This window comes from Olea europaea, chromosome 2, assembly GCF_002742605.1.
Source record: "Olea europaea var. sylvestris chromosome 2, O_europaea_v1, whole genome shotgun sequence".
Classification (NCBI taxonomy): domain Eukaryota; kingdom Viridiplantae; phylum Streptophyta; class Magnoliopsida; order Lamiales; family Oleaceae; genus Olea; species Olea europaea.
In genome coordinates, this window is record NC_036238.1 from 21,569,037 (window position 1) to 21,583,419 (window position 14,383).

At 33.4% G+C, this 14,383-nt stretch overlaps 1 protein-coding gene across 1 annotated transcript; it reads left to right on the forward strand.

Moving 5' to 3' along the window:
- The first annotated feature begins 1,362 nt into the window (after positions 1–1,362).
- LOC111366419 (protein BONZAI 1-like) lies at positions 1,363–9,328 on the forward strand. Its single transcript, XM_022987184.1, has 16 exons — positions 1,363–1,618; positions 3,528–3,575; positions 4,379–4,527; positions 4,618–4,666; positions 5,279–5,335; positions 5,803–5,991; positions 6,109–6,243; positions 6,676–6,737; positions 6,826–6,928; positions 7,001–7,115; positions 7,481–7,557; positions 7,631–7,768; positions 7,868–8,032; positions 8,292–8,405; positions 8,529–8,625; positions 8,971–9,328. Exons 1-16 carry the CDS (start codon positions 1,466–1,468, stop codon positions 9,063–9,065), a joined length of 1,746 nt encoding a protein of 581 aa, XP_022842952.1. The 5' UTR covers positions 1,363–1,465; the 3' UTR covers positions 9,066–9,328.
- The last annotated feature ends 5,055 nt before the right edge of the window (positions 9,329–14,383 follow it).

Consider the following 14,383-nt stretch of genomic DNA (forward strand, 5'->3'; position numbering starts at 1 on the left):
TTCATTAATTTTTATCAAAATTTACTAAAAATATAATTTTTTTTTTTTTATCTAATTTAAACAGGCTGAATCGCATATGAAACAAATTGTGACCCATTAGATTAACAGACATATATTGCACAGCAAATAATATAAAACAAAACGGCATCGCTGGAAAGACATAGCATGTGATAAATGGAACTTCCTCTCAAGCCCTTACTCCTTTTCAAATAGATAAATAAACATTAATTACTTAAAGTCCGTCCCGTGTATTTTTTCATTTCGATTCATTTTATGAAAAACTATAATCAATATTTTATTTAGCTCTATTTGATAGAAATTATAATTTAAATTTTTATTCACGTCAAAGTCAACAATTAATTCTAATCACATATTTATTAAATTCACAACTTTTCAACTATACATTTCATTAACTTTTAGCAAAATCTAATTTTAATTTCAAACAATTGCTTAATCTCCACAAAATCAATCAACCCTTGTAGAATTCAAGTGTTGATATTGTAGAATACAAATTACTTTGAGCTATACATTTTTGGTTATATAGAGGGCAGGGCGGCTCTTGGAATTGACCAAATAGATTAACAAGCATTTCTAAATAAGAAATTTGACTATTGAAAGAGAAACAAATCTATAGCCTATTTGGGAGCGATTTAGAAAATTGATTTTTTGATCGTTAGGAGAAAAGTGGGGTCACGTGTGAGAGAAGAAATCAAATATGACTGCTGAAATAGTGAAATAACGGTCAAAAAATTAATTTTTTGGACCAAAAAATCACTCCCAAACAAACTGCTATTCTTTTCATTATAGTTGTACTATGCAAGACTATTAACATTTTTGTTTAGTTGTGATTGTAATTTTGTGAAGCTATGTTTTGCTTCTCTGATGCCTCGAAAAATGAAGCTTGCCATATTTCTACAAGGGCCACCATGACACATTATTGAACATTTTCACGGTTCCTTCAGTTGGAAATTGATTGTGCAACTATATTAAAAGTTTCAGATTTAACTTGCTTTAGTTTAATTTTGAGGACCAATTCAATACTATTACAATAGAGTGGGGACCAATGATACAACTTTCCAAACATTAAACACTTGATTAGCCTTTGGTTGGGCTTGGTTTAATGAGATTTTGGGAAAAATGTATTTTGAAATAGTAATTTTTTAAAAAATGAGTTATTAGAAAAGAAGAAAAAAATTGAATTTATTATTTTATTGAAAAATGTTACGTGGAAAAGAAAGAAAGAAAAATTAAATTAAACTTAAAATTTGTTCGTTCATAAATTCTAACGCGGCATTGGCCAATGGGCAGACAAGTGGGCCACTTCTTCTACAACCTGACGCCCGGCCCCCTCATTCGTTACTTATGTACTCTCTCTGTATATATATGAAAATTTCTGTAAATTTCATTATTCAAGTATTTTTCTTACCATTTGCAAAGTAGAATAACTATAGAAGAGGCGGCGGGGATGGGGAATTGCTGTTCCGACGTGGCCGGTGCCCAGTCGGCCATCGGAGGTACCGCATCATTTCACACCAGCTCAGCAGTCAACGCTCCGAACGAGGCCGTGGAGGCCTTCCTAAATTCTCGTGGTCATCAGCTCCTCTACTCTCAGATCGAGGTATTCTAATTCTTTACAAGATTTAAATGAATACAGCTTTTCCCTGTCTAATATCTCAACCTTTTAATTGAGAGCTGATTGTGCAAATTAACCCGACCTAAGGGCCTTGATGAGTATAAGATTTAACTGAGTACACATGTTCTTAAGCTTGTTAACAATTTCTATAGACTATAGTAGTAGTGTATGTGTTTGTGCATCTGCACAACTTTAAGTTAATGGAGTGTATAACATTTTTATCTAAAATTACTTTTTGAAGGAATGAAGTTAGAATCAGTTAGTAGTTTGAATAATTAGTGTACTCACAGTTTTTGTAATCATGACTTTAGCAACTTAAAATTGGAACATTGAAATTAAGACCGATGCTTAGTTATTTTCGAACTTATATTCTGCGACTCATATTCCACGAGCCAAGTTTTGATAGCGAAAGTATGAGTTAACCATGATTTTAGCTACTTAAACTCTGCTTAGTTAAGATTTATGCTTAGTTAATTATTCCATGCGCCAAGGGCAGGTATCGTGTGACAGTGGAAATCTTAGGAAATGCCAATAGATAGATGAATCAAATGTCATTAGATATCTGACCTTTTTTAGAAAGATTCGTTTTTTATTGTAAATCTTTTTTGCAGCATGCCAAGAGATCTGAAAGAGAATTGCTAAACCAATTTGCTCACTATATAAATTGAGTATATTTGGAAATAAGTTGTTTCGAGGTGTATATGTTACTCATTTAAAGTATGCAATCATGAGAGTTTAGTATTTGGCTGAGATTTTTTATTTTTTTTTAACGTACAGTTTTCTCACCATGTGGAAAACTTGTAATTGGTTGTATAAATGGTATAATAAATGGAAAAGGGTAAATTAAAGACCCCACTTACATTCTCATCTGATGTGGTCTGCCTTCCAAATATTGATCAGGGGACTCCAGTATGCTGTCTGCTTAAATATAACCGAAGAGGTAGTTCTTATATTGTGATCTTGTCACATATAATACAGACCATTGATGCTTGCAGATTAAAAAATTAAACTAATGTATCAGCAATAATCTTATGGCAAAAGGGTTATGTCTACTGCTAATACAGACCATGTGTGACTGCCTCTTGTGTAATCAAAGATTGGGTGAGTCCAGTGCACACTCGAAGGATAGCGGCTGCGGGTTCCCCCTTCATAAAAAAAAAAAATAAAAAAAAAAAAGTTTGGGTGAATCTTTGGGTTACATGTGGGACATGACTCACTAGGCATGTTAATAAATTAGGATTAATTACACTTGATACATCTGGTATTCTGGCATTCATAGTTTAAGATTTAGTAAAAATTTCGGTTTTGCTCTGATTTCAACTTTCGTGTAACAGGCTATTATGTTCTGTGACAACCTGGAGACACCTCTGACATACCTCTAGAATACCATTCTGTTATCATTTATACTAAACAAATTTTGTCGTACTTGTATTTTTTTTAATTCTCATTGCATGGTGTGCTTTTTTGTCATTGTCTGGTAGCAGCTAACAGGTCTAGTTGAAGGGTAGTCCAACACAAATGAAAATATAAGACGTGTGATATCTAGTTGGAAACTAGGATAGGTCCACTAAAAGTGACATGAATGTAGTCTTTTGCTACTGAAAATACATGATTATCTGCTAGAAAACGCTGACATACCCTTACTTTTATCTTCGATATAAGTGATGTCACTTTAGTGCTGGGCTATGTAGCCAGGATTAGCCTTCATGGATGAATTCTCTTGATTTATTCTTTCGTTAATATTTTGGTTTGTCCTGCTCTTCAGTTTTACCTGAACTGATGTTCTATCTATTCATTCCAAATCATAGCAAGTAGAAAGAAGTGCTCTATTCCAACTAAACATTTATACCAGTAGTTTACTTTTTTGCCAATAACATTTTTCAATAATGTGCAGCTGTCTTTATCTGCTTCAAATTTGCGTGACCGGGATGTGCTCTCAAAGGTCTGTAAACAAATTTACCAAAAAAGCTATTTATACTATGCAATTCTCAAGTACTCATTCTTAACATATATTTGTATCTTGAATTGTTATATCCCAACCCCCTGCAGTTGGTAACGTAAGCTTAGAGTTTTGAAATTAATTCCTTTTCCTCTCCTTTGGCCCAATCCTCAAAAACTTGTTATTACCTGTTCTTCTAAAGGTGTCTTCTGTTTTCAGCTCATCATATTGTGTCAACCATCAATTATTTTGGGTCTTTTTTTGTAAATCAACTAATAGCTTTTACTACCCCATACTTTGACAAATCATTTTAGTTTGAAGGCAAGCCCTTAATTAACTTTGATCATTTCCTATCTATCACCAATAACATACTCCTTTCCTTGATAGATAAAACCATGCTGAGATACATGATAGAAATATATGTTGCGTGTCATTTCAAAACTATGTCATAAACAATCTTTTCTTTTTATTTGATGTTTACCAGATCCAATTTCTTTAGAGGTTTGTTTACGTATCTCTTATTTTGGTTATTTAGAGTAATAAGAATTCTTTATCATGTTTGATAAGGGCTGACTTGCCCTTAAGTTTTTAGTATTATTCAGTGTTCTAAAAAGCCGACCTAGGCTCGAATCTCGAGCAAAACACCTCGCTTCGCGTCTAGACGCTTTTTTTCTTTTTAATTTTTAAATGTTTGAATTTTTTCCATAATTTCTTTTGTCTTCTGTTTACACTTTTTAAAACACTGGTATTAATCTTATTTTGGAAATATTGACCTAATATCTTAAAAAGTCTTGTTCTCATTTCAGAGTGATCCTATGGCAGTTCTCTATATTAAAGGAAGAGATGGTTCACTTCAGGAGCTTGGTCGCACTGAAGTAGTTTTAAATTCATTGAATCCTAAGTGGATCAGAAAATATACTCTTACATATCAATTTGAGATGGTGCAGTATTTGGTGTGAGTATTGACACATTGATCTATTTTGTTATCTTGTGAATTTGTATTTTGTCAGGCTCATGTATCTTAACAAAATACCTTCCATCACAGGTTTCGTATCTATGACGTTGACACACAGTTTCGCAATACTGATGTCAAGGTATATTAAATATTATTCTTTCCAATTTTTACTACTAAGATAGGGACTTCTTGAATACTTGTAGAACGTATCATTCTCTGGCTGTTACTAAATTTGTTGGGGCCCACACCGATTAAAAAAGATTGTCAGTTTCTCCCATCCTATATCCAATTTCTCCTTTGATGCATCAGTGGATACTAAATTATTAAGGGTTTGGGAGGTTTAAATATTGAAAGTAATCAATATTTTGCCCTGAAATTTTATTAGACTCGCATGATTCATAAACTAGCTTTTTTTAAGTTATCTCAGAACCATGAGTTGTCAAATAGAATAATGAATTATGGTAGCCTCAACTATTTTGTGCTTCAAATCACCTTCTGCTGTCCTTGTATAAGCTCATTTATGGTTTTCTCGGAGTAGCTTCACTGAACTATGAGTCTCTCTTTGATATTGTACTAGTAACAAGGAATCTTTTTCTTGTCGTCTCGTTACAGTCGTGTTTTCTAAACTTCTAGAATGTGTTTAGTATTTGATACTCTTCCTATTTTTGCATATGCATCCGACTCTCATTAAAGCGCATCTATGATAAAACTACATTTTTTAAGTTCAAATAAAACATTTTCTCTTGTATAGGCGCTTAAGCTGGAAGAGCAGCAGTTTCTTGGTGAGACTACTTGTGCATTGTCACAGGTATGGTCACTGGCCATTTATACTAATGTGTTTGACTTAAAGAAATAAGTAGCTACTATAACTGTTACTACCAAAAATGAATCATGAGGATGTTATGTTGCACAACAAAGCTCCATGCTCTGTATTTTTTATTTTATGTATGTGTTGGTTTCTTTTGATTGAAACGTTCAAGAAAATAGTGATTCTTGTGATCAATTGAGTTCTTGTAACATCTTGCCTTTTCATGATAGCTTTTTGCATCACAAGTCTGAAAATTGACTTTTTCCGCATATCTTTTCTCAATTCAGATGTTTTTTCAGCAATAGCAGGATAACTGCTTCTGTTCATACTGTTTTTGTACCCTCCTAAATCTTTACTATCCTTAGCTCATCCATTTTCCCCAATGTAAAATGCAACACAATCATAAATTATGCATGCTTAAGAGTTAATTTTCTTAATCTGTAAAACTCTCATTTCTTTCTATATAGATTGTCACAAAATCAAACAGGTCTTTGACCTTGGATCTTGGACGTGGAGAACCATTTTCCACTCCAGCCCATACACAAAAGTTTGGCCAACTCACTGTTTATGCTGAAGAAAGTGTGGCAGCAAAGACTACAGCAGAGTTGATATTAAGATGTTCAGACTTAGAATCGAAGGATTTGTTCTCAAAAAGTGTAAAGACTCAAGAGTCTTTTCTTTTTCTTCTTCTTCTTCTTCTTTCTTTCGTTCTTTCTTTCTTTTTGAACTTGAGAAAGTTGATATAAAGCATATCATGTTATTTGTTTTTATAGGACCCCTTTCTGGTGATATCAAAACTCACAGAGACCGGTATTGCTGTTCCAATCTGCAAAACTGAAGTTTTGAAAAATGATCGCAGTCCTAAATGGAAATCAATTTTCTTAAATATTCAACAAATTGGAAGCAAGGTACATGAAGTTGGTCCTAAAATATGCATTTGCTGTAGAAATTTGACTGTGCTTTGTTGTGGACAGTTTACTGACCTCACTCTCCCTGCTCCACCCCCAACACACACGCGCACACGCCCACACAAAAGGAATGGTGCCCCCTTTCATGACCCCTTACTGCATCTTCCCTGGATCATATTGCATATGTAAAAAACTTCCTTTCGTTTACCTGGTTGGCTGGAAAGTTCGGAAATCTTTCAATTCAGGACCCAAAAAAACTGTCAATCCTACATATTAATCATCAGTTGCTTGGAGTTTGCAATTTCCTTGCAGCATTAAATTTGGATGGATACTTTCTGTAAAACAATTGTGAATGTGGAACTTTTGTCTGGAATTTCTGTTTTCTTATATTTCCAATAGGTTTTTGATTTAACAATACTCTAATTAATGCAGGACAGCCCAATAATCATTGAGTGTTTTGATTTCAATAGCAATGGAAAACATGATTTAATTGGGTAAATGCCATCTTTTTTCATCTGTATGCACTACCTAATTTATGGACTGAGATTCTGATTATGCCATTGCTGTATGATAACTTTCCAGAAAAGTTCAGAAATCACTGGCAGACTTGGAGAAGCTACATTCTGTTGGCATGGGAGAAAATTTGTTCATCCCAGTGTCTGTTGGGCAGAATCATCAAAGCAAGGTAAAAACCTACTTTAGGAGTTTAATTTTGTAGCAAAATGTAACTCTGCCTGCCATTTTTTGTTCTACTCAGGTATTAAAGAGTCAATTGTTTGTGGATACATATTCAGAGAAGATCCAGTATACTTTCCTTGATTACTTGGCTGGAGGTTTTGAGCTTAACTTCATGGTGGCTATTGATTTTACTGGTATAACTTTTTTTGCATTTCTGCTCCGGTGTTGATTTTTAACCTTTTTTTAAGCAAGTAAAATCACATTCTCAACAGTGTCCAAAAAAATTAAGAGGCTTAGTAGGCATAAGGCAGTCATCTTTCTGCGATTGTGTGTCATTTTCGAAACTCTGTATACTAAAGAAATTTGCATCATCAAAAGTCCCACACACAAAATCATGCAGCCGCACTGTTTACTTTTATCCCAAAAGTTGGGAGTAGCATAAGGGTAATTGGATCATCAGGACTGAGTATGTTACCCATTTTCACACCCATAACTTGTTTCTCTTGTACTCAAAAGTGTTTGAATGGCTTCTGACTTACTGTTCACATTTCTTTTTCAGCTTCGAATGGTAATCCCCGCTTACCTGATTCGTTGCACTATATTGATCCTTCAGGACGGCCAAATGCATATCAGAGAGTAAAGACATTCTTTCTTTAATGAAGATTTCATAATAAAAAGTATATTACTAAAATTGTCTCTCTCAATTCAGGCAATTTTGGAGGTTGGAGGAGTATTGCAGTTTTACGATTCAGATAAAAAATTTCCTGCTTGGGGTTTTGGAGCACGGCCAATTGATGGACCAGTATCACATTGTTTTAACTTAAATGGAAGCAGTAATTACTGTGAGGTGAACCTGCCATGAATGAAAAAAGTACCAGTGTTGAAAATTCGAGTCTCCCTCTCCTGCATGATCACTATTCTAAGCATTGTTTTTCACTAATTCCAGGTTGATGGAATCCAGGGAATTATGACGGCATACACAAGTGCCCTTTGTAATGTTTCGCTGGCAGGACCAACATTATTTGGACCAGTGGTTACCAATGCTGCATTTATTGCCAGCCAATCTGTAGCCAATAACGAATGGAAATACTTTATTTTGTTGATAATTACGGTATGCTTTACTGGCGAATAATGTTGGAAATTCTATTTTTAATGCATAAATTTTTTCTTGAATCTCCTCTGAACCCAATGCAGATTAACATATTTCCATTCAGGCAATATTGTCTGTTATTAAATGCATTTTGTCAAAGAATCTGACTATCACTAGCAACTCTATGTACCATAGTGGTGTCATTATTGTCTGATTTCACATATCAATTGTTATTATTCCTTGCATTTTCACAATATTTGCCATATTCAAATGATTTTAGGATGGAGTGATAACTGATCTCCAGGAAACGAAGGATGCCCTTGTTAGTGCATCTGATCTGCCTCTGTCAATACTTATTATTGGGGTTGGAGGAGCTGACTTCAAAGAAATGGAGGTTTAACCTTCTCTCTTCTTTCTTGAACGGTTTCTGATCGTCTTAAGTACTTCCTCATAGAACCTCAGCTTTATTTTCCGTTGTGTAATTTCAGTTTCTATCCATGCTGTGCTTTTCTTCCAGATTTTAGATGCAGATAAGGGAGAGCGACTGGAAAGTTCAACTGGACGAGTTGCATCACGTGACATAGTTCAGTTTGTCCCATTCCGAGAAGTGCATAGTAAGCCACAAATTTTATCAGACTAAGAGCATGTTTGCTAAGCTTAAAAAGTTTACTTAAAAGTAAATAAGTTTTAAAATCCCATAAAGATTATGACCTGGATCAAATCAATTCTTTTTTGAATTTCTAGACTAGATCAACGCATTATTGCTTCAAGAGAAAGTCAAAATAATTTATTCTTTTTCACTTGAAAGTGCACAAAAAGAAAGTTATCCAAAAATGCATGGATACGAAAAAGTTACTTGAAGTAACTTTACCCTTTTTATTATAAGTAGCCAAACATGCTGATACCACCCCTCCCTCTCAAGTATCTGACGTCTGAAAATGATTTGCATTACCTTGCAGGTGGAGATATCTCTGTCGTTCAATCACTTGTAGCAGAACTGCCTTCCCAATTTTTAGCATACATGAGAGCCAGAGATATATCTCCAAATAAGTAATAAATATTGGAACTGTACATAAACAAATTATTTCTCCTGTTATTTTTGGCACCAATTAAATATACTTTTTTTGGGACCCCTGAAGCACCAGCTTCAACAAATTTAGTTCCTGGCGATGTCTTTTTCGTCTTGCCGGGATGAACATGCTCGTATTTGTTCATAAATCATAACAATTTTCTGTGTTCATTATCTTTGGAAATGATTGGAAAAATCTTATATGTTTCATCAGAAATTCTATAAATTCTCAAGCTGTTGATTTTGAAGCCTCACTGGTGATTTGTAATAATTGTGACTTGACCAAGTGTGCCTGCCAGCGTTATTGTATTAATGTGTTATGTTCTTGGGCCGAATATTTTTTAGCGAAAATGGATACATGTTCAAGAACCAAGAATCATTTGGAATTTTGTGGGTTCTTGGTTTCGATTCCTAATTTATTTTTATTATTATTATTATTATTATTATTATTTGAATTGGATCGTAAGAGAAACAAATTTATTTTATACCCGATAAGCACGAATACGTAATGGGTGGTTGATACCATTTATTATTAGGAAATTTATCCGTCCTTATTTCTCATTGGAAGGCTCTATTTGTCTAAATTTTCCTTTATTTTTGCTTTTGTCTTTCTTTTTGATTTTTTCTAATCTATGGTAAAATATTTTGGAACCGATTTGGAACCTTGCGTTACGATTAGGTTCCATTTTGGAAGGTTCGATTCCGACTATAATATTCAGCCTAAATTAAACGTATATCTAGTATGGTGAAAGCAGAAGATTGCATTGCTTGTTTGGTTAGTATGAAATATTTGTGGGGAACATGTTTGTTTAAGCTTGTAGAGTTTAAAGTGTAGTGTATCAATGATTATTACCACTACAATGCAAAAACATAAGCTCTTAAAGTATAAAAATCAAATCAATCGATCCAAAGCTTCTTCAATATCACCAATGGAGTGTCCTATGATGTTGATCTCAGATTTGTGCCACATCAAACATATTTCGTCATCTGCAGGGATGGTAATGGATATATCGAGAGAACCATTGGAAGCAACCAAGAATTTGATCGGAGATATAAATATCTTCCGCATAGCTTCTCTCTCTATTTCCCAACTCTCCAAGTCCAAAATGAAAACAAGTGAATGTACATATAATTATAGAGCCAAAACTATTTGAATTTAAATTCAAGTATTGTACTATGAAAGAGACATGACTAGTAGGGTAATTGACCACAAGATTAAATCCAATGGATTTAATTTATAGTCCATAATACACATTAACTAGCACAATCTTTTCAAAGTGCTCAAGACCAATCATCATGTGCCAAGTGGATTTAAATGATTTAGCTCACAAATATTCACCTTGGATCACAATATAATCCATCGCTAAATTCCTCGATTACAAGTGATATCCATTAATGCGTTCTTACTTCATTATTATCGTTCACTCCAGCTTAGTATTTGCAGAACAATTAACCATTATCAATACTTAATATTGATAAACATTTGTTGAACTTACCAATCGCAAGTACTTTTATTCCAACATCTGCACGGTTATCATCAGTTGCAATTTTAAGCAAAAAAAAATAAAAATAAATAAATAAATAATAAATCTCTAGAAGCTAACTTCTCTCTGATGAAGTGATATTTCACCTCAATATGCTTAGAATGTTCGTGATAAACAGAATGCTTACACAACATCAATTGAAATTTGACCATCAGTAAAAATCGTAATATTATCATTCAAGAAGTTTAATTCACATAAAAGGCCTTTCAGTCACATGGAATCCTTTACAGCTTCAATTAATGCAACATATTGTGCTTCACACCTAAAGAATGTAACTATAGATTGCAACAGTGATTTCCAAGTAATACAATTATCACATAAAGTGAAGAAATCAAAAGTGGTAGATTTCCATCTTTATCCCCTGCAAAGTTAGAATCTATATATTCTTTAAGCTCTAAGTTTTACTTCCCTTTTAAAACACTACTCTTTTTAAAGTTCGAGCTAGGTATCTTAACAGCCATTTAAGCACAGTCCAATGAGATTTACTTGGGTTAGATATAAACCTGCTCAAGAAACTAACTGCATATGCAAGATTCGGTCTCATGGTAATCATAGAATACATCACAGACCCAATGACATTAGCATAGGGAATATTACTCATTTCATGCATTTCTTCTTCAGTTTTAGGGCATTATGCAGATGATAAATTCATGTATGCAGCTAACGGTATATTGACATACTTAGCAAATTTGATACCAATTTTAGTTATCACTTTATTCAAATAAGACTCTTGACTAATAGTCATCATATTATCAGCCATATTCCTTTTAATGACCATGTTAAGAATTTTTTTTACATCCCCTTAGTATTTCGTGTTAAATTTCGATTTTAAAAGATTTTTCATTTTTATGATTTCAACTTTACTAGAGGTAGCAAGCAACATGTTATCCACTTATAACAATAAATAAATTTCACAGCCTACTTTAAAGTTATTAAAATATAGACATGCATCAAATTTACTTACCTTAAAATTAATTTTAAGCATATAAGCATTAAATCTTCTATACCATTACCTAGGACTCTGCTTAAGACCATATAAGAACTTTCTAAGCAAGCACACAAGTTCAGATTTTCCCCTCACCTCGAATTCTTGAGGTTGAGACGTGTAAATCAATTCATTAAAAAAGTCGTCTTAACATCTAGTTGCTCAAACTTCCAATCATACTGGACAACTAAAGCTAAGACTAACCTGATAGTTATCCTTTTATGTATAGGTCAGGCGTGGTTTTTTTTCCCCTTTTCCCAACTGGTATACCGATACTGGTGCATTTGCTCATATGACCGCTGACGCAGGTAACCGTGTCGCTACTTGACCTTATCGAGAGCATTACAGTCAACCTTATTGTTCTTTCACTACACTTTGCAACCATAATCATAATAAAGGGTTTTATACTTAATGATCGACGAGAACATCTCATTATAATCTATCCCTTCTCTCTGAGTAAATTCCTTTGCAACCAATCTAACTTTATATGTTAAAGGATCTTTAGGTCCTACTCTTTCTTTCAACTTGTAGATCCATTTACATTGGTCTACCTTTTGATTCATTGGTTTTTCAACCAACTTCCAAGTCTTTTTTTTTATTTAGAGACTGGATCTCCTTTCTCATGAACTTTTTCCAATTTTTAGAATTTTTACAATTAACCGCTTTCTCAAATGAGCTGGTTCAACTGACTCCAAGGCTTCACTTGAAATTAAGACAAATTTCATGAAATTTGAAGAGATGTATTTCAAATTGGACTTCACTTGTCTTCTCTCCCTATCCCTTACTAATTGGTAATAATTTAAATTAGTACTTGCAAATATTTCTTGATTATGGACAATAGTTTCAGGAATTTCAAATTCAGGATTTTTTCGCTACTTCTTGACTAGATTCTTCTTGAGGTTGGATTTCACTATTTTCTGAATTATCATCTAATCTCTTAACCCAAACTCCATCTTCTTTCTTTTAGAAGATTTCATTTCCACAATCTGTTTGTTCTGACTTACTTTGTTTTTAAGGCAGGACATATCAAGTTCTTTGAACTTCACATCTCTACTGTTAATAATCTTAATGTCTTTCACACCTAAAACCTACAACTTATATCCTTTCACTCCATCTAGATAACCTAACATGACACACTTAGTAGTCCTAGGGTCCAATTTGCCCTCAATCTGATGTGCATAAGCTGCACAACCAAACACTCTAATGCGCGACAAATCTGAGGATTTTTCGGTCCACAACTCTTAAGGAGTCTTGAAATTAACATAACTAGAAGGTAACCTTTTTATCAAAGAGGTAGCTGTATACACGGATTCACCCCAGAAACCTTTAGACAACCCATAACTAATCATCATACATCCAACTTTATCCATTAAAGTTCGATTCATTGTCTCTACCACCCCCATTTTGTTGGGGGAGTATGTCTCATAGTTTTGTGCCTCATTATCCCATTTTCTTGCAGAAGCTATCAAATTCAAAGTTGCAAAACTTTAAATCATTGTCCGTCCTAAGAGTTTTCACACACTTTCCCATTTGATTTTCAACTCAGCCAAGCTAGGACTTAAACTTACTAAAAGTTTCAGATTTGGATTTAAGGAGATACACGTAAACTTTTCTCGAGTGGTCATTGACAATGAACAGAAATAATCTATTTCCTTCATGTGTGGGATATTTTTCAGGACCTACAAATCTATATGAATGTAGTCCAATCGTTTCTTACTGCTATGTTCGCCTATCACAAAGCTAACTCTGTGTGACTTTCCTAAAACAGACGTCTCGCAAAATTTAAAAGTGTAACACTATCCTTACCAAATTCTGGTTACTAAGATATTTCGACCCCTTGTTCCCAATATGTCCCATCCTCTTATGTCAAATGTCCGATCTATCTTCACAAACTAAAGATAATGTTGACTCTTTGCTATCTAAGGCTTTACCTTGAAGAACATATAACCCATTCATCTTGGGACCTTTAATAACCACTAAAGATCCTTTGCAAATTTTTAAAGTACCCGCATGAGATTTGAACTCATGACCTTCTTCTCCTAGAGTGCCTAAAGAAATAAGATTCCTTGCCAGACCCAGGACATACCAATAACACCCCGAACTTTTTTTTTATTATTTCTCATATGGGCCTAAACTTAATATGGGTCACTTAGTAAAGGAAATAATTCATGTTAGATTTGTCGTCGCACTAAAAGTCCAAAGGTTGATGATTTATTTTGCTTACGTGTACTTAGAATTATTGTAAATCTTATTTGGGTCGAATATTTAAGTATTTTTAGAAATTGATGAAATATATCAAATATTATATTCATTTTGTAGCTTGCATTAAATAAAATAATTTGGAACTAAGAAAAAAATATTTTGTACTAATTGTGTCCAAAGTATTTAATAGGAAAGAAAGTGTATTATTATAATATTTCATAAATAAAATAAGAAACGCAACTGCAGTTACGTTGGAAAATTAAAGGTCATATTAGAATTTAATATAAAGATGTTTATAATCATAATTAAGTTTTAATTGAATTATTTTAAAACTAAATCCCTTTGATTGGATTAGGAGTTACATTTCAAAATTATAAATATGGGTTTTAAGATGAACGTGTTTTATCTCAAAAAATGTATAAGTTCATCTTCATACAAAATTTGTTTCCTTTTCCTTTTATATATATATATATATATGACATCAATTCAAGAATTTTGGTGACAATAGAGGTAAGAATACATCGTGCAATGTGGTAAATTCTTATTCCTTGATATTTGTATAATATTTGGCA